The 24,885-nt window shown below is 43.6% G+C and overlaps 1 protein-coding gene across 2 annotated transcripts; it reads right to left on the bottom strand.

The window, feature by feature from the left end:
• Positions 1-191: 191 nt before the first annotated feature.
• On the bottom strand, positions 192-23,415 carry LOC147224871 (SITS-binding protein). Of its 2 annotated transcripts, XM_086163018.1 has the most exons (11): positions 23,281-23,383; positions 22,437-22,887; positions 21,220-21,391; positions 11,229-11,439; positions 10,925-11,075; positions 6,532-6,729; positions 5,804-6,072; positions 5,352-5,488; positions 4,426-4,547; positions 2,603-2,782; positions 192-2,507 (listed from the first exon to the last, which is right to left on the bottom strand). In XM_086163018.1, the coding sequence occupies exons 1-11, from the start codon at positions 23,283-23,285 to the stop codon at positions 2,334-2,336; spliced, it is 2,070 nt and encodes a 689-aa protein (XP_086019144.1). In that variant the 5' UTR covers positions 23,286-23,383; the 3' UTR covers positions 192-2,333. The 2 variants fall into 2 exon arrangements, with proteins under 2 accessions (XP_086019144.1, XP_086019142.1); XM_086163016.1 differs by having other exon boundaries at positions 22,437-23,415.
• Between the last annotated feature and the right edge of the window lie 1,470 nt (positions 23,416-24,885).

Below are 24,885 nucleotides of genomic sequence, written 5' to 3'. Positions count from 1 at the left end.
TCTGATTCTGATTCCGAGTTGTGTATTAATTGTCTTTTCTTTCTTTTTCTTCTTGGGTAACATGTGCAATGTATCTCCAGGACCGAGGAAATGGGTCCTACTTACCTGCAGACCTGCCCCCCAGCAGTGATCTCCGCTGTTCGGAAAACAAAACATTACATAAGCATGAACGGAACGACGCGAGGAGGTGACGTACGAAAATGTAAACTTTATTGCAACTTTGTCATTCTAGGTTCTCTGATTTACAGAAGAGAAAAAAAAACACTTATAATGGCACAGTCATCGTAATATGTACATTGCTGATACTGCAATAATCCAGGCACGTGTGTTGTCCAGATTTAAGAGAGGCAAATTAAGGCATCATATTTGCTCAGTCTGTAGAGGGAATAACCAGGCTTTTTCCTGCGACATATACACCATCGTACCACAGCATTCCTTAAAAGCTTTAGAAACGGAACCAGAAAAGCTCCTTAGGTGAATGGCTCTGTTGGGAAATCACAGTTTGTCCGTCGTAAGTTCGGATCTAGGATTAAGACATCAATGTGCTCACAACGTACTAGGTTGCACTAAGACATTTTGTGATATGATAAGCTATAGTAGACCTGAGTGTTGATACAGTAAACTTGTTAGACCAAAGTTACAGTTAAATTAGTGTCTATAATATCTTCACTAAGTCTGTATCATCACCTCTGACAAGTTAAGATTGTCCGTGAGGAGCAAATCGATCAAGTACAAACAAATCCGAAAAAAGTAGCATCTAATGACTACAAAACTCTCAAGCGATGTGCGATGGTTGGCGTGTTTCCTCATGGGCTCGTTGACACATGATCGCAAAAAATTAAAAAAAAAAATCTATTTAAGTAATTTACATCTCAATCGCTTAAAGCATTTAGTCCGGCTTCAAAATGAGTATGAAGAACTGAGGAGGTGGAAGTGGATGTGGATACTCGGATAGCTTGTTCAGGCTAAGTAAAGGTACGTTAAGTAGTGATTGTGCCATGTGCTTTAGGATGCAATGGTTTGTTTTTTTTTTTTTTTATTTAAAATTCCCCCAATGTCTTCCTGTTGGGTGGAAATGCTATTACTTTGTTGCCATGAGTTAGACGAGAAAAAGAATCAATCAATCATCAATTTAGCTTGGTGACGGTAAGCTAACATGAGCAGGGCTACATGCTAAGTCGCAACATCAGGCTAAGAAATGGTTCCTCTTATTGACTCGCAGTTTCCGTCCCCGTTTTCGATCCTCAAGCGCACCTCAGCTTCATTCGGCCAGTCGATGTTGGTCTTCTCATCTTGTCTCATCCCAGCAAAAGTGAAGTAGCACATTCCCCAAAATGCCAACCGTTCTTTCTTTCATTCTCATTTCCACCTGCAAGGCGTCATTAACAAGGCTTCCTTTCAAAACATCCTACGGCTCCAGTGGAAGCAATTATGTACACGCTATCCGGTGAATTCAAATGAGCAGCTCATTCAGACCTTCCTTCAGCAGAATAGTACAAAGGTCAAACCTAGCAGGTAATGCAAATATAGCCAGTATAGTTAAAATGACAGTGCCTTGGCCTCGGGTTCATCTGGCCTACAGTACAATGGGACATTCAGAGGTGTCCCGACAGAGTGGTATGTTGATAAATTAAGTTAAACTACTCTAAGAATAAGTGCTAAGGGGTGATGTGTCTGATAACTGTAAAACAGTGAACAACTGTAAAATGAGGTACATTCATAAAACATCAGCCTTCTTGGCTCGACAGGTTCAAGTCCTTCTAAACAAGTGACACGCAAGGCCGTGGTGCATCAGGCTCCGCACCAACCGTTCTGTCTGTCAGCTACTTTCCCCTCAGTAAAGCCCTCTCAAAATTTTTCATTTGTCCTTCTATATCTTCATTTGGTCTTCTTGAGAGATTCAGATTCTTTAGAAGCAAACGCAGGCTTGCTTTGTTCCTCCTTATCAAGAGAGCCAGCAGCAGCTACAAAATTTAAGGACTGTAGAAATGCAGTATGTAAACGCGCAGATTTCTCTGGAACTTACATACAGAAAAAAAAGATCAAAAAGTCCAGAAAATAAATCGTCCGAGAATTAAAAACCGATTAACATTAGAAAAAAAAAGAAAGAAAAAAAATGTCACAAAGAAAAAAAAATACAAATCATTTTGATCTATAAAGTGCAAGTATAAAAAAATCTTTCTATGTTGTTTCAGGACAGCGTCTTGAAACAGGGTCAATAATGGTCTGTCGTGGAAAAGTGCAAGTTGGGAACAGCACGTGTAATTTAAAAAAAAAAAAAAAGGATTTGATTAAAAACAGTAACAGGATAGTCAGATGACTCGTCGAGCCGGTCATCGTTTCCGTAAGAAAACGCCCACCTCCTCCAAGGGCACCGAGTAGTCTTGTAGGTACGTCCCTCCATCGAACACCTGAGCGTTCCGGCTGTCCTGCCACATGAAGCCCCCATCGGGTAAATAAATATCCCTCCTCACTTCGCCCTTCTCCAGCACCGGTGCTACCAAGACCTGGAGGCGGACAAAAACACGCAGAATTAAGATAGTTCAGGATAGTTTGCTCTCTGGCGCTGGACGCCAGATCGGGAGGGAAATCATCGAATCACCTCGTCTCCAATGAGGAACTGGTCATCGATGGTAAAGGTCATGGGGTCACTGGGGCTGAGCCACCACATCGGCCGATAGATGGGATTCCCCGTCAGCAGCCACTCCTCTGCATACTTTTCTATCAACGGGACCACCTCCCTCTGGTGTTTTCTGATGTACATCCGTGTTAGGTTGAGCAGCTGCAGGGTCAGAGAGGAAATAAAAGTTAACGCAGATCGTAGAAGCTGCGAGAGCTCCAGATGTCTGCCATTTTAAGTTTTTTAATGGGGCTGCTATTTCATTCAGAAACACTTGTGTCATCCATTAATATTCAGCCAAAGTAAAATAATATTCAGCAAAAGAAGTGCTTTCCAGACCTGAGTCGTTGGCCACAAGGATTTTGGATAAGATGAATACTAATATAAATGATGTCTGATGAAGGCATTTGTGCCACCTTTGTTTGCAGACACAGAAACGGAGCAGCTCAGCGTCGACTTGGTGGTTTTAACTCTTTCCAAGTCTTTCTCCTGTCTCCCCCTCCGGCCAAATTACTTCAGCACTCCTGGAAGGGTTACATCCTCCCAAGTGTCTCATGACAATAACAAAACGTGACCGCATCTATAAAAAATGTATTTTTATGAGTTGGGATTGAGCTGATTTGTAGGAATGAGCTTGAAGTCCCGGTTTGGGTTCAATGCAGATCTCTGTCTGACTGAGAGGCCAGGCATGTGCGTGTGGGTTTGAGGTTTTTATTTATTTGATTCCATCACGGCTGCAATAGTGACCTGTCTCGGACTCCCTAGACTCACACGCACGCTGGAAATAAAGGTGCACCGCACTAAAACTACTGTAAAGTGGCCATAAAATGGAGTGTTGAATCACGGTGCAGCAGAGCAGCCGTCTATTCCTTAAAACATCCTCTGGGTTTATGAATTGAAGGCGTGCAAGGAGCCAAAATGGAAAACATTGCTGCTGTCAAACGTCTAGCTGTCCGAAAGGCCTATTTTTATCTTTGTCACGCAACACAAGTCACAACCAATATATTTTGCTGCCACAGTCCGCTCCCAGTGGAAAAAAAAAGCCGTTGATCGCGCCGCTCTGTCACACTTGTCAATTACTCACGGAAAATCTTAATTGCCACCATAAATTATTTTTCCAAGAGTTGTCCTCAAATTCATTATCATTCCTGCCGAAGTGTCTCTAGAGAAAGTGCATGAGCCATAAATCTGAAGTGGGAATTGTAATTCAGAACAGATGGACGCTAAACCACAGGTGATGTCAGGAGGGGGGCAAGCAAGAGGAGGAGGGCCGGGGAGGGAAAAATAGCTGTCACCCTTTTGAGAGACATCGAGTGCTTGTGTGCGGAGGAAACTCGACCCCGGCCCCATGTTGTCAAACGGATCAGTATCAGTCACCAGACTCTCCGAGACTATAGGCCTTGTTTTTCTGCCGTGCAAGGTGAACGGTGCTTTTCGGATTTCCAGCTGAGAAGGACAAAGGATGTGCTTCTCCTCCTGGCAAACTGCAAACACGCTCGACGGTTTAGCGATGTGGGAACTTTTTGCCTCAGAGCCGCCGGCGGGTCAATAAAACGTCACGCTTTTTCCCTTTTTCACAATCTCCTGCCAGAATCATGGATAATCCACTAATGACACTGTTCACAGAGTTCATTGCCTTCTGGTAAACTGCAAAGTATCATTCAGTATTGAAGTTGAAAGATAGCAGTCGTGTTACGTTTATGTTACTGTTAATGCATCGACTGCGCTGATGTTTTAATGTATCAAAAAGGATGTTAATATATCTTTTGGGCTCTTTTGGGTGTTTTCTGTTTGTGTTCAGATACCCAGTCCTCTCCGCAGACCCACGGAGGAGTGTGGAAGCTGATGACGGGCAGGAAAGCTGCGATCTCCAACCATCGGATGAACAACTCCTCATCTGTGACCAGGTCTCCAGACAGAGAGCCACCTGGGGGGAAGAGATTTAGACTTAGGTAAGCTATGTTTTTTATTGTTTGTTTTTCTTTACCTTACTTTATGTATGAATATCATCAAATGACATCTATGAAGGATAATTATATTATCTTGAGAGTTTTTTTAAATTTTTTTTATCATATTCATTGAAACTAAGCCATCTTTTTAAAAACGGCATTTCTTTTTTGTGTGTCTGCCGTCTGCCTCCAAATGAAAGCACTGTATGTTCTGCAAATGAATAATCAAAATGTATGTTTACGAATGATGAAATAGAGTTTCCACCAAACTGAGTTAGTGTTTGTTTTAAATGGTTGAGAAGAGATAAACATGAATGGTTATTAAATATTGATCTGGTGTATTTATTTGTATAATGTAATTTACATAGCAGTTCATGAAGGAAAAAGTCTAAAGACCATGTTGTTGAACATTCAGAGTTTTCTTGAGTTTTGATCTATTTCTTTTTATTTCTTTCTTTCTATGTTACTGACAGCTTTTTGAAGTCACGTCAGAGACATCTGCTGTCTAGCATGTTTGGATATGGTTTGCCTGGAATTTGGGGAATTGCAAAATCAAACTGACCACAAGACCAAATGACTTCTAGTCCACATTTTGGTTTACACATGAATGATAAATAAATGTGGATTCAAGAATTCTGACATTATCGTGCGTACACTCTTGAAGCTCCTCTGAATGATGTGACATCGTAGGTCGCATTCAGGGTGGCCATATTTCTGTGCCCATCAAAGATAGCAGCAGCGTCTTTTAGGTCAGGGTGAGTGGACCATGAGCTGTCTATTACCTACTGCATCAGGAATGAGGAAGTTGTATCCCAGCAGAGTGTGGTGCAGCAGGGAGGGAATGATGCCCTTCAGGCCCATCGGACTCCAGTCAGACTGCAAGAGTGTCATCCTCACAAATAGCGGCTTATGGCTTGACCTGGAGCACAAAGAGATCAACTGGGTATTTGCTGATTTGAATGTCACTTCATAGTAAAATTTAGAGTCTAGCTCTGACATAAATCATTGCATGACAGGCGCGATGCCCTCCCACGTAACCCGGGCCGTCTGATAACCCGCTCCTTTCCATTCCTGACAGTTATTTGTTGCTCGCCATGATTGTCCGGTCTCACGACTAAAGATTTCAAATCCATGCTAAAGAAAATCCCAATATTTTTCCCACCCATAGGCCTTTTTTGTTATCATTTGTGACCCGGCGTTACTTACAAACGTAAATAAACTGTCATTGAATTACCTTGTCGCCGCTGACATGATAGTGGCGTCTCCCATTCTGGTCGCCAGGTCCGCCAGAATGCTGATGTACTTGTCACCGCCGAAAGACTGAGGAGGCCGCAAGGTCTGTTCCTCAAACAGATTCCCTTCACCCCCCTCTAGCATGATGTACTCCATTCCCAAATGGGCCTGCAGGGACCCCACTCTGTCCAGGAACCAGCTAACCGCTCCCGGGTTTGTCACATTCAGCTTTACGCAGAATCTCCCCTGCCACTGCGTCATCACAGGGATCTGTGGGGTGACAACACTTCTGTTTATTTGCCGCAATAATTATTCCTGTTGGCAGTTAAAATGGCATTCCTACACATCCTGTTCTGTTTTCTAGTAATACCAAAAATAAACAAAACAGTAAATATGCTCATACTTTGGTTTCACAAGTTGAAAAGCTAGATAGATGATGTCTTCTACTTCTTCTCTTCCACCATAAAAGCTATCATCACGAAACACAGAGTTTGTATCCATGGAATATTAACTTGAAAACAAGTATCTGTGAGAGAATATACAATGTTATCAACCAGTGTGAAAAAGGCCTTCACATCTAATTGTCTCCCTCTATTCAAAGAAAAAAACCCAGGATGTTGCCTCCAGGTCATCAGACGCCTCTTCGCAACAACAAGCAAAGTAAATCAGAGGAGTTGTTGGCCAAAGAAGCTCAGACGTAGTGAGATGAGATGCTCCTTCCTGTCTCACCAGCTGTCCCTGCGGGGATGATGGCAGACTGAGCCAGTAGGCCTCGGTGCCGTCTAGGAGGGAGTTGTGGAACTGCGGGGTGTCCACGCCCAGGAAAGGGGACAGGGTGATGGAAATGTTAAGAAGCTTGACAAGCGGGAGGTCCCTGGTCAGTCTCTTGGACATCCCCCTTTTCCTGCTGTTGAGGTAGTCATGGTCCTGGAGACACAGAGCAAAACCACAGGATCCGCTCTAGTAATGTCAATACTGTGTGAGCATGTGCAACATTTAACAAGCATTTCATCAATAGCTACCAATACTAGCTTCATCAGTTTACCATACGGTGCATTCATGGTATAATTCAGCATGAATATATACCAGGCCTCGTATATGACTTCTTCATTTGACAGTATGACCTGTCATTTATGATACTCCTTTGAAAATTACATCTTACAACCATTGACAGATTTTTGCATTGATTCCTTATTGAAACTGCTCATCTTAAACTCAGGGTTACCAGTAGTGACTGGGTGAGAGACAATGCTTGACTGGTCACCAGTCAATCATAGGGCCACATATAGAGACTAACGACCATTTGCTCATTCAAACCAATAAGCAATGAACTTCCTGCGTGTTTCTTTTTTTTAACACAGTGGGAGGAAACCAGAGAACCTAGAGGAAACCCATGCAGACCCGGGGAGGACATGCAAACTCCACACAGAAAAACCCCCTGTTGGAATCGAACCGGGGACCCGCTTGCTGCGAGGCAGAAGCTCTAAGCACTGCACGGCCATGCCGCCCCTTATATAACAGTTCAGGGTAAAAAAAAAAACAACCCTCTTAAGATCTAAAGATTGACCCTGAGAAGAGAAGCTGCTGTGGGAAGAAACAGTAGATTAGGACACATTATGTAATCATTTTTTTCTTTTAATCTCTTGTTATGTTCACATATTTGAAAGAATGTGAATGCACCTAGGATTTGCCATGTAATGATGCTTGACTAATGTTACTTACTGTCTCAGCTATGATTTTAGAAACATGACAAAAGCACTAATAAGCCTGCACTTTGCCAAAGCCTGCAAAGCATTTCCAGCAATGACTTTTCACATAAAACTAATATGGAAAATGGGAAAGAAAGGTTGAAGTGTGACTGATAATTTATAGACACTTGTAAAACCTGTGTGAAAGAGAAGCCTAGTTTTTTTTTTTTTTTTTACAGAGGAGCATTGTTGCCAGTCACTCTCATGCAGAGTGGCACACTTTACGGACAACTTTAAGCCCCTCGAGTTTCCATGCGGTGCTGTCTGCTCGGCTGATTCTTAATGGCAGTTCACGAGGGGAACCGCGGGATGCGGAGCCAACTAAACTGGTGTTTCATATCTTTGATGTTCCAGAAAAACTTTTAGCGGATTGTGAATGAAGGAAACTCTTGTTCACCGTCCATCAGCTGACATGTTGGTCCCGCCTTTCCTTTTTTATCCATTCACACCTTCTGCGCTCTTAATGGGAAAGTACTCTGAAATGTTGTCTGTGCGTGTCTGCTTTGATGTGTCCGTGCGTATACCACTTTTTTATTCGCAGTCCAGGTAAAATCACAATCGTAGACCGGTATTAGGATCAATTGTTCAAGTTAGCGATGGCGAAGATCCCATTCATCTCGCCTACAGCCATTGTTACCGCATTCTAAACAATCTCAGATCCCTGCTTGTCTTTTCTCAGCTGTATTTGTCCTGTAACGGAATACTGGTTAAGTATTGACTCAGACACACTTGGTCTTGGAGGTATTAGCCCTTGGTTGCCAAACTATGTTCAAGTAAAATATTTGGAATAGGTTTGAAACAATAATCAGAAGAGCTAGAATTGCAAAAAAGAGACAAATTCATTTTTTTGTTCTATCAAGGCTCCCTGAACTCAAAAGCTGGACGAAATTGATGTGGAAACAAGACGTCCAGTGTTATTGACTGCTGAGCGACAGATACTTGATATTTACATACACCTATCATAAATATCATAAAGTACATGGTCATTTGGTGAACAAAATTAAAAAGAAAATCTTTGTTCATTATCATATACATTAGGATTATTGATTGCGTTACCTTGAAAATATCACTGTAGCACTGGAGCTGCACCTTCAGCTAGCGGCTGTGACTGAAAGTAGCAGGTGGGTTTGCCGACGGTAGTCAAGTGACAGATTCTTTGTATGAAATCTAGTTCATGCGATGAAAGATTGATAGACTCGACGGTAATCCATTGATATGTGTTTAAGTTTCAATGATTATTTGTGGCTCTTCCAGAAAATAAATCGAAACCTGCCGTGATCGATGATTCCAATCAGTGCCCTTTATAATGTGAACCCCGGGTAAAAACTTTTTACTGCACGCGCCATCTTTGTTCTGAATGTTAAGTGAACCTTTCTGCCTGTTTACAGAGCTGTGGAAGTCCACTTAAAGTCATTTTCAACTCCATCCCTGACTGGTGTTTAGCCTTCGACCAATAAACATTCACTGGCCTCGCAGCGGTGACTGAGAAGTCAGGGATTAAATCCGCGAGGCAACCGGATGCACTCGCGGACCGAGTGAGACGAAAAGGACACGAGCCAAAGGATCGCGCTCGTCAAAGCCCGACATAACAACGACCGAGAGCGAGAATATGATCCGGTTCCAGAGAAGGGATGAAATACCGTAAAAGACCCCTGAAGTGACATTTATAGGTGTTTACCGCGACGCATTGCAAAGAAAACATGAATCTTGTAAATCCCTGACACCCGGAATGTTGGACAGATACTATTGGAAGATCTGACATGAGTGTTCCAAGAAGAAACAACATCTTGTTCCAATGCTGCACAGATGACACGCGACTCAAGCTGCGTTGGAAACAAAATCCCACAATTTAGATAAAATGATTTCGAGATATCACACTGGGTGTTCGGTCGATGGCGCGGACTTTGACTTGAACGGGAGGAGAAATGAAATCTTGGTGTTTTCACCTAGCGTGTGCTGTGATACCCCCCAATATGGCCCTGCATTCCCTGGAACCATTCTGAAACCAACCAGATAAAAAAGGGGGGTTTTCACGGATTGTGATTTTAAGTTGGACGGACCGATCAGCTCTGGCAGAAATTCGTGCTTTCTTCAGCTGAGGAATTTATTAAGGGTGATTTATTATTTTTTTTATCATTTAATGATTTGAAAAGATTCATACATGGTCTTATAAATACCAGACTAGTCTGCTGTAATGCCCTAAATGTCGGCGTCAGCCAGGCCTTCCTCCCTGAATTGGCCACGGCCTGCCAGAATCCTGCAGCACATCCTTTTGCTGGCAAACACAAGCAAGAGAACAATTCCCAACCGCTTGCTTGGTCGAACCACCGATGGACCGACCTCAGCCTATCTTGCTGAAATTTTACAAGTTATCACCCCAAGGCCATATAGAGAGAGTCTGAGGACCTGCTTTTTCTTTTGAATCTGCTGAACACAAACTGAACTGGAACATCCAATTGTCCTCTGCATTGGCTGCTCCTGAAGACTGGCCTAAAACATGTTTTTATCTTCACTCCATCGTTCTCTGCAAGTTTCTTTTTACTTTATGTTTTAAGGATCAGTCATGATATACCTTCATTAACAAGGCAAAACTCTGATTACTGGACCTCAATTGTCAAGAGAAGTGCTGATCCCTGCTCGTCTCTCTAACTAGATCATTTGTTGCTTACTGCTCCGTATGTCCGTACAAAATCGGGTAAGGGTTTTTGTCAAATCTGCAGTCTCTGCACGGATTACATTGGAAACTAACCAAGTTTATTTCACTGAGTGTTTTTTTATAACTAAACCAAGAGTTCTTGAGGCCAATTCGACAACGTGCACTTGAATCTCTTAACCTGCTTATGAAATTATGTTTTTTTTTCTATATTGTTTTCCTTTTACTTTTAACTGTATAATTTTGTGAATGCTTTGTATTTGTTCCTGTCTATCTTGGCCAGGGCTCCCTCGAAAACAAAGTTCTTACTCTCAGTGGGATTCATTCCTGGTTTAAATAAAGGTTAAATACAAAGTTTTTTTAGAGTCATTTTAAAAAAATCAATTAATTCATTCATTAATTCATTACCTATACCACTTATCATGTACATGGAGCACATGGAGATCATACAATCTTAGAAAGACTCTGGGAACCTCTTTGCTGTGGGGCGGCAGTCCTGACCACTGCAATGACATGTCACTGTTTTTCCACATCAGACCCTCCCACGCGTCAATGTCATTTAACACATCAATGCTCTTTTTGAGGTCTAGCTCAAACCAGAGAGATTATGTTTACAGGGGACGCTTCTGAAAAGTCATCACAAGGCCCAAGATGTAAAGCTTAAAGACTGCCATGGTTTGCATCCATTAATAAGGCGTATCAGGGAGCGAGAAGCGCATACCATTTCAGAGAGGAGGTTGGTGGAATGTTCATTGAGGCTGATGACTCCCTCCCCAAGCTGGTGTCTCCTGAGACGGTTAGAGAAGGTCCTCAGCTCCCTCTCTACCTTCGGCCCAGTGTCCATGTTGGTTAGTAGCTTCCAGAACGGCAGCCTGTGAACACAGAATGGGGCCAGGGGTGTTTTGATTTGACAATTACACGCTCGTTTTTCCGTCAGCGCTTTAATTGCTCGCCCCCACATCGGCCCTTCTAACAAAGACACAAAAACATCGAATCCCTTTTTAATCCATGTAAACTGAACTGACCACAGCGCCTTCATGTTAGGCAGCTCCCTGCTCTCCTGGAAGAGCTGTTGCACTGCTTCCAGGTGAGCAGCTTTCACGTTGCGTGCCACACACACAGTGTATTGCAGAGGGAGAAGCTCCATACTGGGCAGTGACTGCAGGCAGAACTGCTCCCTGCTGTTGTCCACCCCTAGCTGCAAGGGAATATCAGGAGATATCAGCACTGCAACACCTGCATGGTGGAAAGGAGACAGCAGAGGGTATGGGGATTAGTTTTCATCACGTAACGCTTCTCAAATTCAGTCAGATAAACACACAAAGTTAAGTCCTTTGCAGAAAGAGCACATCATTTGACGCAAAGGTCTGGTTCACATGAGTATGGCATTATCCTTGATCTGAAGGAAAGGATAAAAGAAAAAGGAGAAATTGCAAATTCTTCCTATATGACATGGTGCAAGAGGGTTTCAGACTAGGGTAAGTGTGAGGGATGGCGCGCTGTGTGAGGTAGAGTGTAGGCCGTGTCAGCTGATATTGCGCCACTAAGATGTGAGAAAAACACTTGCTAGAATGAGATATAGCAGTATGCCGTTGGACGGGTTTATCCCAGGACTGCTGGCTACATCTGAGAAGGTATCTTACACTTCTCACAGAGGAGAGAAGAGGAGAGGAGAGCTTGGTGGCCGGCTGGAAGTCGCACCGACGGTTTTGTTTTTGTTTTTCGACTCGAGCTGATCAATGGTCCGACCTGACGCTTTGCTTTACTTTCCACCAAACGTCACAAAACAAAATCCACCAGTTGTGCTCACACTGTGCAGTGTCCCTTTCAGAGAGTGTATGATAAGATTGTGAGGAGCAGATAATTGTGTCAGCAGATGTAGCTGCCCTGTAAGGAATGCCTCCTCCCTCTCGGGTTACCCCTACCCCCTACTCTCACCGCTTCTCACCCGTCCTGAATCCCACCTTCTCCCTCCCCTCTTACCATCTTTCACTACCTTCCCCTCTGCCTTGCTTCGGGGGGTCTTTCCCATTCCGACGCCTGGCCAATTTTCATACGGGCCTCGGACCCAGATCATGACATCATACGTAATTCTAGATTTGCACAATCCTCGCAAAAGTCGCTAAACCGGGATTTCAGATGTGGATCAGATCAATACCCGCTGCAAGACCATTTTCCAGAGCAGGCAGACAGTCTGAGAACAGGGGCTGAGTGCTTGGCTCACTTCCGCCAACCTCTCCAGTTTCAATGGGCTTACTGTTCCCGAGCAGGCAGGGACCAGGAGCAGGCAGGATACTCATGTCCCAGGTTTTAATCAGATTAATAGTTTCAGGGATCAGTACTCAAGTATTGCATCAAGCTTAGTGAAGACCCTTCAACCTCAGGTTAATTCTCACATGTTTGCAATGGATAATGTCAAAGAGATACTGTTATCACCTCAGCTGCCTCTCACAAGGTATTAGGTCACCCACCAACTGCGTGCTATATTTTTGTTAATGGCGTAAAAATATCGTTTTGTGCTAGGAACGCTGCTGTGTGTTAAAACTGCACGGTGTCTGCACGCACGTGTGTGCGTGTAAATTGAATGACGCAAACACGCTATGCATCTGCGCACGTCAATGCTGGACATATTTGTTGGGTAAAAAGCGGGGCGGTGGAGAAAATATTATAGCTTTATGGAAGGATGGAGGTGGAATGCGGGCAGTGGAAATAGAGGCACCCGGAGTACACCAGACACCGAGTAGCCGCGGCGAATGATGTGCGGATACAGCAGGCTGCAAACACTGTGTTTCACCAAAGTGCTCACGAGGTGGAAAGTGGAGTTTGCGAGCAAGATATCTCCAGTTGTATTTAATGTTTACGTGAGGCGACAAGGCGGGACCTCGGGAAAACCCACACGAAAGATACGACAGTGGAATCGGGTTTATATCAATGCGGTATTTTGCATGTTTTTTCCCTCTCTATCCTGATCGTATAAACGCAGCACCGTACGACAGACAGACTTCTTCAACCGAATAGTGTCCCCGGATTCACACTGCAGGAATCTATCACTCATTTAAAGAAACTGAAGCAGGTTTGAAGTCTTGAGCAGCAGCCAAGGTGGGGTGCCCCAAGACTTAAAGGGGTAGCAATGAGGGCCCTATTTTTAGAACAATTCCTTAAACACTCCAAGCTTCCTCTGAATATTTTCCACTGGCTCTCAGAAGAAAATTATACGCCTGACCGACCGCATCCGCTCACCTCCAGAACGACAGGGAGGCTGAGGTAAAAAAGACTCCCAGTGGGTTGATTTCGATAATTTGACACTGCTGTGCTCCAGGTTTACGGCCGTCCAAATGCGGAGAGAATTGCACACAGGCATTGTGTGTCCACACCCTCCCTTATATTAAGATACTGGAGATATTTAGGGCTCGCACTCTGGGATCTATAGGAACGGAGAGGCTCTGTGCGTCGTCCCGTCGAGTCTGAGCCGAAGTGTGCAGGAGGAAGCAGTGGTGACCCCCGTCCAGAGAGTCGGGAGCGGGGGGTCAATGCCGCTGCCTGGCTCCCTGCTGCTTTGCACCTGATTTCCTGTCAAATTTACGCCGTTATTTATGACACCTGCACACACACTCAGACCTGAGGCGGATTATAAAACGTGCACCCAAACACTGCGCCTGTGTGTCTGTGTGTATTCAGCATCGATTTCCTTAACAATGGAAACTTCGGTCCTGTGCCCAACCTCAAGAAATTGATGGCCACATAACTTGGATCCTACCACTGTTGTAAATTTCCAATCCAACTTACTGAAGTATAATGACACACTTAAGAAACTCTCTTCAGTCATCAATCAGTTTTAATGTGTCAAGCGAGAGAAAACATTTGCTGCATGAATGTAAAATGTGTCTGATTACCAAAAGATCAGACAAGGATATAAATACTTTTGGTCACAAATCATTCTGTGCTTTTCCTTTATCCCTTTCCTTGAGTTTGCTTTGGGTTGATGAGGTCACCATACTGCGAAAGTATGTCAGCGAAAATGGTTTCCGACAACATCATGGCTGCTTTTTGGCTTCATTTTTATTAAGATTTACTCACTAAAACCAACTTTCCTTTGCCTTTTTCGAATAGTAGACAAGAGCTCCGGAGAGGGAGAAGAGCATCTGCACGCCACAACGGTTTGTGGATCATTGTGGAAGTATGTGTCTTGTTCGAGAGAGTCGGGTCACATATGGTGCCATGCAGTGTTCAGGGGCGGTCTGGTTTTTGACACATGCATCAACAGAATATTAGATATTGTTCAATATAGTAGTCTCAGCAGACAGACTAGAGAACAGTACATAAAAACAACAGAGCACAGCTTAGAATCAGTTAATTGTCTTTTTGAAATATTACTCATGTACCACATCCAAAAATGTTCATTTTGTATTATCTTGTGATGCTCAATATCAGTTTAATTGAAGTGTGTTTTTACTTCCGGATTGAATAATCTATTCATTTGATATTTAATATTTATTTGGAATGATGCTCTGAGACTTGCAGAGGCTTCGCTTCTCATGCCCGTGATTTGGGACCACAAAATAGAGCAGAAGTCTTATAGGATTTAATGAATACGTGCATGGGTTGTGCGTGTGAGCGTGTGAACGTGCATGTGCACGCTTAACAGTATGAGGGCAAAAAGGTAAATAATAAAGTCAAGCTGTTCAACTCCAAATCCGAATTGTTTAATACAAGATGAAAAAACTCTGCTTCGATGGGTATAAGCTAAAATAGATTGATCACTAAGAAGGAGGAGATACATGTTTTGATCTTCTGATTACTGACAAGCTTATAAAAGCAAAGGTTTCCCGTAAATGTTTGCTATGCATGTGAGCGATTTCTCTTTTTCCAATCGACATTAATCACACTCAGCGCTGGACAGAAGAAGATAATAGGAGTGCATCCAAGTTGCAGTTGGGATGTTCACCGTCTGCAAATCAAATACTTTGGATCTATGCTGTCTTGTGTCAGCGACACACAGATTTTCATGTATTTTACAAAATGTGGATACAAGCATTTCTGCAAGACACACACTAATATTCTTATTTTAAAAGCATCTCTGTTTTGGTAAAAACCATGTTCTTGTTAAAGCACAGCTCACTGGGGGACAAAGTTGTATGTGAAAAGAAAACAGTCAAAGCCCAGCCTCTGACTGAAAATCGCTTGGACCATTACTTTCTCAGTTGTGGTTATCTTATTTCCACTGCCATCACTCGTCGAGAGGGAGACGAAAAGAAAATGTTGGAGTATCATTGTCCTTAAATGAAAATTTAAAAATCCAAGTGGTTTTTATATAACTTTTCTCACCCTCCTATTTGTCTCCTGTCTGTTCCCACCAAGGGACGGAGCAAACAGCAAGTTAGCTGAAACAATAAAGCATCTTTTCTCTGGATCCCACATGGAAAGATTGAGTCAGAGATAGCGATTTACTTTTTCTAAAAGTAGTGGGAGAAAAATGATGTTAAAATGAAAGATGAAGAGAGCAGAGTGTGCTCTCTCCCTCTCTCTCACTGTGTGTGTGTGTGTGTGTATGTGTGTGTGTGTGTGTGTATGTATGTGTGTGTGTGTGTGTGTGCGCGCGTGCGCGCACTGGTTTCAGAGGGTGGTCCAATATCTCAGGGAGTCGATGACAAGTCCTCAGGAATAAATTTCTGATTCAAATCTCTGATGAACGCTCCATAAATACTAACATGGAAAAGGCAGATATGAAAAGTCAGTTGATATGTGACGTTTATAGCACCCAGGCCTGGGAGGAGGAGGAGGAGGAGGAGGAGGAGGAGGAGGAAGAGGAGCCGCTACAACATCCGATGGAGGCTAAATACCTGGGACTCCCCTTCAATCTCTTGGGGATGAAGAACACGCCGAGATGAGAGCGATAACATTTGCTCTCTTTTTCTCAAGAATGTGAAAATCAAGCCTATCCTCTTCAGTACGTCACTTTAGTGAAAAATGTGTATTTTATATAGATGTATACAGGACTGTCTCAGAAAATTTGAATATTGTGATAAAGTTCTTTATCTTCTCTAATTCGATTACAAAAATAAAAATGTCATACATTCTGGATTCATTACAAATCAACCGAAATATTGCAATCCTTTTATTATTTTAATATTGCTGATTATGGCTTACATCTTAAGAAAACTCAAAAATCCTGTCTCAAAATATTAGAATTTCATGGAAAAGTTATTTTTGTTTTTTTAATTGCATTACAGAAGATAAAGAACTTCATAACAATATTCTAATTTTCGGACACAGTCCTGTATGTGTGTGTGTGTGTGTGTGTGTGTGTGTGTGTGTGTGTGTGTGTGTGTGTGTGTGTGTGTGTACACATATATAACACATATATACTGACAACTGGTCAAGGCCGTACCCCTCCCCTCACCCGATGACAGCTGGGATAGGGTGCAGCATCCCCCTCGACCCTGAGAGCAGGATAAGAGGCCGAAGGCAGATGGATGGATGGATGGATGGATGAATCATATGTACATGTATGTATATCTTGTTAGTATATCTTTTTAAAGGTAATATAATTTGCTATATACAAACAATATCTGTTACTGAGTAAGGAAAGAATGAATATACAGTAAATAATAAGATAATCAAATAAAGTCAAAACTGATCTTTGACCCTGTTTTAAGGAGAACTTAAGCAGCGAGAACAAGCAGGTTAATTCTGTATCATTCTATTTGGAGGGATGGAAGTAACAACTTTATAGAAGGACGACCAATGAAAAAGTGAGTGAAATGACATCTGCGGTTGGTCGGGTATCTGGATGAGGGAAACAGCGATAAATCACCTTCGTCCCCTTCACCCATTTCTAGTTGTAGATTTGAGAAGGCATATTTTCTGGTTGAAAAGAAAAGATGGACGCGTGTTCGACGTCCACCATCAACCTGTTGATATTTTTTTCAGCTTTGTCCATCCACATGATAATTATGTTTTAATTTAAAATATCCCATTGCTACATTTTTCATCCCGTTTTAAAATCTCATTTTAACTCTCACTTACACTTAGTTTGTCTCTTTGTTTATATATGTATGTCTGAATGTATTTCTTTATTTATCTATATAATTATTCATTCATTCATTGATCTATTTATTTATCAATCCTTATTTATCCAGTTATCTTTATTGATTGATGGCTTCATGAATTTATTTTTTGAAAACTGATTTATTTATCTATTTAGGAGTGTTTCTGCTATAAGCCCATGTACATCCCATCCACTTCAGTCTCGAGAGCCTTCATATCAGTGAATGTGGAGCGTCTCTCAGACGGTCCCTTATGTTTTTGCCCCAGTATCCGGCTTCGCAGACATCCAACCCGCTCTCAGTAGCCTAGTTGTTTTTGTATGGATAAAGACAGGTGGGGCTATGACAAGTTCCTGCAGTTGGCAACACTATCAAATGTCGCTCTTCTGCTCTGCTGCACCTCCTCTCCTGTATCTCTACTTTACACGTCTATCTTATACTTGCTCCGCAAGTCTTTGTTCTAGATTCTGTCAGCTACCGCCGTCTTTGCATGGGCTTACAGCTCCGTGTTTCTCTCCCTCGCTCTCTCTAACTGACCCCCGACAGTCCAGTTGGGTTGGCAGTGTCCCTCGCGGCTCCATATTTCCCACCACATTTATAATATGTTCCTGTGACTAACTAGAGTAAGTGAAGACAGGTCTCGTGGTAAAACAACGTCTCACATGTTCGGTAGAAACATTGCCGATGGTCAAAGAGGTCGCGCGGCTTTGCAGCCTAATATTAAGTCACATGGGAAAAAAAATGTGGCGTTTGCGTTGTTTCTGCGACGCAGATTCGGGACGATCAGAGCGTTGAAATGATTATAATGTGCTTTCTTTGTTGGTTTCTCTATTAAATAACAAGACACTGAACTGGACAAAGATCATACGTGCCTATTTTACCTGTGAAAATAATTTCAATGACATGATATTATGTCTGTGAGGGTTTCAGTCATCCAGGTCATGGTTAATTCTTGTTGAAATCTTTTCCTGAATTTCAAATCAATCAAGAAAAGCAATTGTCTAGTCCACCAAAGATTCTAACAAGAAATTATATTATTATAACCGCATATTTTATAGGCTTGTTAGGTTTTAGGTGAGATCGTTTATTGCGGCTTCCCTTCTGTCGCTTGGAAGGAGCCTCGAAACATCCGCGATTGGAGGAGGGCTGTGCGTTTCTTCAAAGGGGGAACAAATATCACTGAGGAAGAGAGAGAGAAACTAAAAAAGAAATGAAAAAAGAAATTGAATCTATATTTAGAAATGAAAACTGGACTTTGGGAAGGGGGAAAATTAAATACATGCATTTAATATTTGTCATACGACGTGTCGTCGGAGTCACCCTCGTTTGATAAGAGGATCTTTTAACTCGACAAAGTAAAACAAAATTTCCAGCGTCTCCTCAAATTTAAATCGAGCCAGCTCACACGACGGAGTAATTCGGGCAAAAGCTCAGGAGAAATGAAGGATCTCATTCAAAGCCTTAACGCGTACGATGTGTCCACTTTCAACTTCAAATCTGGACAAAGTATGAGGGCACATGGCAGGAGAGCGATATGATAACAATGACTATAACTTACCACTGTACCACTCGCTATTTCCCTAATGATTTATCCAATATAACCGCTGTGCCTGACACGCATGACAAAACGAGAACGTGGCCAGTCCCCTTGAGAATGAAGCAAGGCATTTGCAGACATTTACTACGAGCGCCATCTTTAAGGTGTGAAACAGTTGAAAATGACTGATATCAGAAAGTGGAAAAACACTGCCATGATCTCAACGGTGTTTGTCTGCAGCAAAACAGGACTTAAGAGAAACCCTTGGAGATAGAAAAGAATTAGATACCCATATTATTGTTTAACAATATTCTGTTGAAATACCAACCATGGCGCATCGGTCACAAACGCTTCGCTTCTGTTATCTGCCCCTTAGAGCAAGTCGGCCCCATGCTCCATCAAACTTTCAGACTCCGAAATCAAGCTGGCGTGATCAAAAAAAGATTCTCTGCAGAAATTGTGTAAGTCCGAGAACCGAACCAGAATCCTTGAACTTTCAAACATTGTGTTAAATATACCTGTAATGCTCCGAAAGGCATCGTTGCCATTGCCGAGCGTCAGTTTTCTATGTTTGGAGCTATGTACAGTATGTGTCTTTGAGTGGTTACTTGGCAACATTCAAACAGTTGTTCTCATCAGGATCTCATCTTGTGTGTGTGTGTGTGTGTGTGTGTGTGTGTGTGTGTGTGTGTGTGTGTGTGTGTGTGTGTTTTCTCTCTCCGCAAAGTTAAACGGAGAAACAAAGGCTTACGGGGTCTCGATAATTACCCCTGTACCCTCACAAGGTGGAAAAGGGAATTAAGGCATGTGACCCCCCCCTTGTTAAGCCTGCCACTGTGTTACATAACATCCCCTAAATGCATGTATGCGTGTGCATTTATCTCTGTCAGTATGTGTGAATGAGAGTGTGTGTGAACGATTAATAAAGTCACGATGACACACCCTCCATTTTAATGTAATGGCTATCTGGGACAGATTTAAGGAGTTATTCATAACACACACACACGCAGATTTTCTTAGCATGCATGCAGTAAAAAGCATGGTTGCAGCTAATCATTATTTCCATCACCGGTGAATCTGCATTTTATTTCTCTCAATTAATCAACGATGTGAGCGTTTAAAGTCAAGTTAGAGTGATGCCGATCAGCGTTTCCTGATGGGTTTTAACTTCCTGACACGATAAGGAAAAAGCGGCATGTGATCCAGGGCTCAAGCTGATTATCGATGAAGAAATTTTGTCGACAACTGACATTCACCCGTTGCATATCTGTGTGTTTTGTGGTTACGCGGGTGTATATAGATATATATCCTATTTTATATCCCATTTGTGTTTATGCGCCACCATCACGCAGCTCCATATCACGTATCACGTGTGTAAGTGCCTCAAAGAATCGTTTGCACGAGCATCGTATCACGTTTACATCTGAACTCGGACGGTGACATATTTCAGTCTCTTTTGCCAAGCCTCTGGCAAAAGGGACTGAGATGTCTCAGATGTCTTTAAATGTTTATACTTTGTGCTGTTTTCTCTCTTTTTTAGTTCTTTTTTTTGCATATTTTTCACCCCATGTAAAATAGTATGTGTTTCACCTTGGATTTTGGCACATGGGATCATCTCCTTTTGTGTATTTATGAATGAACAAATCAAGTTGTGCCGATTTGAATCTTGGTTCATATTAAATCATTAAATGGTAAATACCGATTAGTAAGAAATGAACATAGCTGGAGGGGGCTGAGGTCTCGGAGATGCTATAACAAATGTACACACACAACACATTCCTCCACAGTCACATTAACCACTCGCATCCGCCAGTGGCCCCCTTCCTTCCCCCTTTTGCCCCCAGGATAAAATCTAACACCCCCAAAATAACCGGGTGAGTTATAAGAGTCAGCAGGGCCCTCGTCCAACGCGGACTTTTAATAGAAACAAAAGGCAATTACCCCACTGTCTGAAAGAGTTAATTTGAGATGCTAAAGGTGGTCTGCTTCGCTTTGTAGTGTAATCTCTTAATTAATAAACCAACACGCCGCAGACTGTCTCATGTTACCGTCTATTTGTGGGATACTTCCCGATCCAGTATGTTTGGGTTGTTTCTTTTTTTTCCTGGAGATGTTCAGCGCGATTCTTTATACAAAGACAAACAATCAAGTTCATCACAAAGAGGGGTGTGACACCAGGGGGCAGGGGGTTAAACAATGAAAAACCAACAACTCATGACATCCGCAGGGCTTCCCTCGTGCCCTGGGATTCACGCCACGCCATTGTACAACCCCTGGTGTCGGGTCAGATTTCCGAGGGCTCTTGTGCACCGATTCCTGCGGCGACGGCAGCCGAGGGGACGGTTTAAAGGTCCCAAAAGCTGCCGCGCGGCGCTTAAAGGTATCAAAATATGGTGTCCGCTCTCAACCGTCGATTCGAGCGTGACCTCTCACCTGATGAGCCCAGGAAGTAGCGCTCCAGCGCGGAGCCAAAGCCGGAGGGGTTGTCCTTCAGATTGCTGACGGTGAAGGGCTGCATGGTGGCGTTCTGATCGTTGATGGGCCACGTCTGGCCGCGGATGCTCGCACCACCGTACCACGACACGTTAGTCATGGAGAAGCAGTCCTGGAAGGACACACACAGTTACACGGTGACGTTCACGCATGTTAAATCCCCTGATTTATAGCGCAACCTCAAACACACTTGAAAAACAAATGATGAATACAGTCGCTTTATCTGTCCCCCCTTTTATCTAGAATTGAAGATTCTTTTTGGATTTTTTTTTTCCCTGATAGAATTTCCAACGCGGCCTGCAAAGTGCAGAGAGGAGTGACATTTGCATCTGATATCTTCACTGTATTTCACATTTTGAAACGTTTCCAACTTGTCAAGGTGTTTTGCTTCAGAAGTGACCCTTTTTTTCTGCTGTGACATTAAACACACCGGACAGCATATTCCAGCAGAAGTGGCAAAACAGGTGCACTTGACTTTGAACCTGGCAGGATTATTGTGGAATAAGTTTTTTATTTTTTGCGCAAAGACTTTCTGTACCACATGACGGGGAAGTTACGGTGAGAATTGGGCCAGATTGTTCCAGACAGATTACCCCAAAACCTCTTTTGAAATAATCCAAAAAAATCAAATTGCATCTGAGGTGCGTGGGGGAGGAGGTTTGGGAGGTTCAGTAAGTACTCGATATGTAATAAAGGCATAACAACTGTGACGGAGCGGATCCGAAATGTTTTCCTTTCAGCGCAGTTAAATGGAGGAGTGCAAACATGGAAAAGGGATGAGAGAATCGCGCAAACTATTTTTTGGCGTGTAACATCACGCCAAGTGAAATGAATCGGACCTGCGGGAATTTGATACAAAATCATAATAATGAAATAAAGGTGCTAAAAAGTGAAAATAGAAAAGTGCGACATTTCGAGCGCGGGACAATTTTCTATTATTTTAAGCAAGTGGGTAATCGAAATCCATGCAGCTTTAATAGACAACTGTAAAATGCCAAATGATGGTATGGCGCATTGCGCACCGCGGTGTGAGCGCACATGGTTGTATTTGCAAACACCGGTTGTACGCACGTTGCATTTTGATTTTGATTCGTGCACGGAAAAATGTGTTTTTCCCGTCACGGAGGGGGGTGGGGGTGGGGGGTTAAACGCCTCACCTTGAGCTCCACATGGCAGTGCACCGGCGTCCAGGTCATGCCGTAGCACTCCGTCTCCGCGTCGTCGTCCACCTCCAGCGAGATCTTCACCTCCGCCACCGAGTCCCACGTATAGCAGAACTCCGTCTTGTTGAGCCAGCACAGGTTCCTCACGAAGGGAACCTCCAGATCGGGGTTCCCCACGTTCCCCACGTCGATCTCCACGTAGGTCTTGTCCTCCGTCAGGGTCTGTATGACCAGCGAGTGGGTTCTTCTCTCCCAGATCAGTCCGCTAAAAGTCCCCTTGAGGATCCAGTTCTTGTTGGGCTGGTCCACCACTTGCCAGTATATGATCCCAATGGTCATTACAAAGAAGACGGCCACCCCGAGGCAGGCTATCGCTCCCTTCCAGGTCTCGTTCATCTCCTTCAATCCTGTGTCCCATGTTACCTCTGGGATGGGGCTAGGGTTCCTATTTCGAGCGTGAGGCATGTTGTTTTTGAGATCAGCACACAACCAAACACAAAAAAATGCTGTAGAAATCTCTCAACGCCAGAAAGCCCCGCAGCTTCATCATGCCATGGGTGTTCTGCAGCTACGAGGTAAAAAACCGCCGTTATCTTTTTTTTTTTTTTTTTTTTTTTTTTCTTTCTACACCGTTTCTACTCTCGGTTTGGGGGATTGCGTGCGTGCGTGCGTGCGTACGTGCGTGTGTATGTGCGTGTTGCTTTTTTTGTTGTTTTTTTGTGCGCAATTGTGCCAACAACAGAGACCTGTCATGCACAGAGTAGCGGCGAGGATCTCAAAGGGGGAAAAAAAAGAGAAAAAAAATATACAAAACGGCATGGATGAAGAGTTGACTTACCACATAGTGCCGCTGCGTTTAAAAGGCTTGGATTTTTTTTTTTTTTTTTTTTTTGCAAAATCGTAACGGCAAGTGAAGCTCGGCAGCAGCGACCGAGCTGAGTTTGGCAGCGCCGCCTGCGAATAGCTCCTAAGACGGCGCGTCTTGCTTGCCCTGCACTTTCTGACGTAACGCCGGGCCCGTTCCTTCAGATGAAAGGTGGAGAGAGAGAGAGGGGGGAAGCGGGGGGACCGCGGGGGCTTGGCGGGGTCTGGGGGCTGCCCGTCGGGGGCGGAGAGGCCACGACCAGCCGGGAAGGGAGGGATCCCCATGCGCTCTGCGTGCGTAAAAAAGCCCCGCCGGAGACCCCTTCCGTGGGTCTGTCCGGAGGCATCCAGAAGGGGTGGGGGGGGGTGTTGGCGCGGTCGGGACACTTGCCACGCTTGCCCCCTCACTACCCCCCCCCCCCCCCCTTTTTTTTCCACCCGCGTTTCGTGCTCCCACGGAGACCCGAGACCGATCACTGAAATTGATTGGCGCTGAACGGTATCGATGCGCAGGACCGCCGACATCCGATCCGGGATTCGAACCAGCAGCCGCTCATACGGATACAAACTGGCTTTGTGAAAAATCCTCGGATTGGTTTTATTGTCTTCGCGTAGATGAGCCGCCGGTCGTCAACCCCGCCTCGGATGAGCAACGCTATAATCCATCACTTGAGATAATAACAACCTAGTTTTTACGCACTGAAGTTGTTTATAATACATCAACAACATTAATCTGGTGAGTCATGGCCATCCTGAGTGGCTGCGTTCCTTACAGAGTTATAATATTTATATTATATCATAAATAAACACAATGCAACTACCAAGTCATTAAACATAAATGCAAATTATATGATGAAAAAACAAAAATGAACAGTATCGATGTGAGTTTTTTTTTTTTGATTCCTGATTTTGAAAAAAAAAATATGCATCCACAGTCCATGTGCTAACATTTAGTTCGCCATTTTTATCTATTTCATACTTTCCTTAACATTATGTTTTTAAGTACCCGTGAGTCGGGAGTAGATGGGCCGAAACAATGTGCGTAATTGTTATTAAAAATGGATGTGCATTGTCAAATGTGTGTGAACGTGTGGCCTTTGTTTCGCGGGCTCCTTTGCTGTTGAGGGCAGGAATGTTGTTTATGAGCGGCTCAAGGGTAGCGGAGGAGGTGCAATTGGTCGAAGGTGGCAATCGCTGGCATTTGGGCCGTCACCATCCATTGTGTCTGAGATCACGACAACAACATAGCGAACTACTGTTTGGAACTTGCTGTTCGACAAGAAATGCGCGTCCGACATCCATCTCTGGATGTGCTGCGCGACACATTGCTACTCTCCAAAGAGCACACCCTGGGTCACAGCTCAGCGAGTTCACGCGCCGCTCATTTCAAGCCGTGCACGACTCTTCGCCTCGGTTCTCACTGTAACCGTGTAACTGTGGCTCTGCCGGTATCCAACAACTTTATCAGCACCCAAAATAAGATAAGCGCAGTCCTGGCTTGAACAATGTTTTATGTCTGTAGATTCAGGTCTTCCAGATATCCTGAGGGTGCCGGCGGACATACCTTGAAGATCAGTTG

The sequence above is a fragment of the Fistularia commersonii genome, chromosome 17 (genome assembly GCF_037954325.1).
Source record: "Fistularia commersonii isolate RoL2024-O1a breed Wild chromosome 17, RoL_Fcom_v1.0, whole genome shotgun sequence".
NCBI lineage: Eukaryota > Metazoa > Chordata > Actinopteri > Syngnathiformes > Fistulariidae > Fistularia > Fistularia commersonii.
The sequence above is the reverse complement of the archived record's forward strand: the minus strand, read 5'-3'. Positions and strand labels throughout refer to the sequence as shown.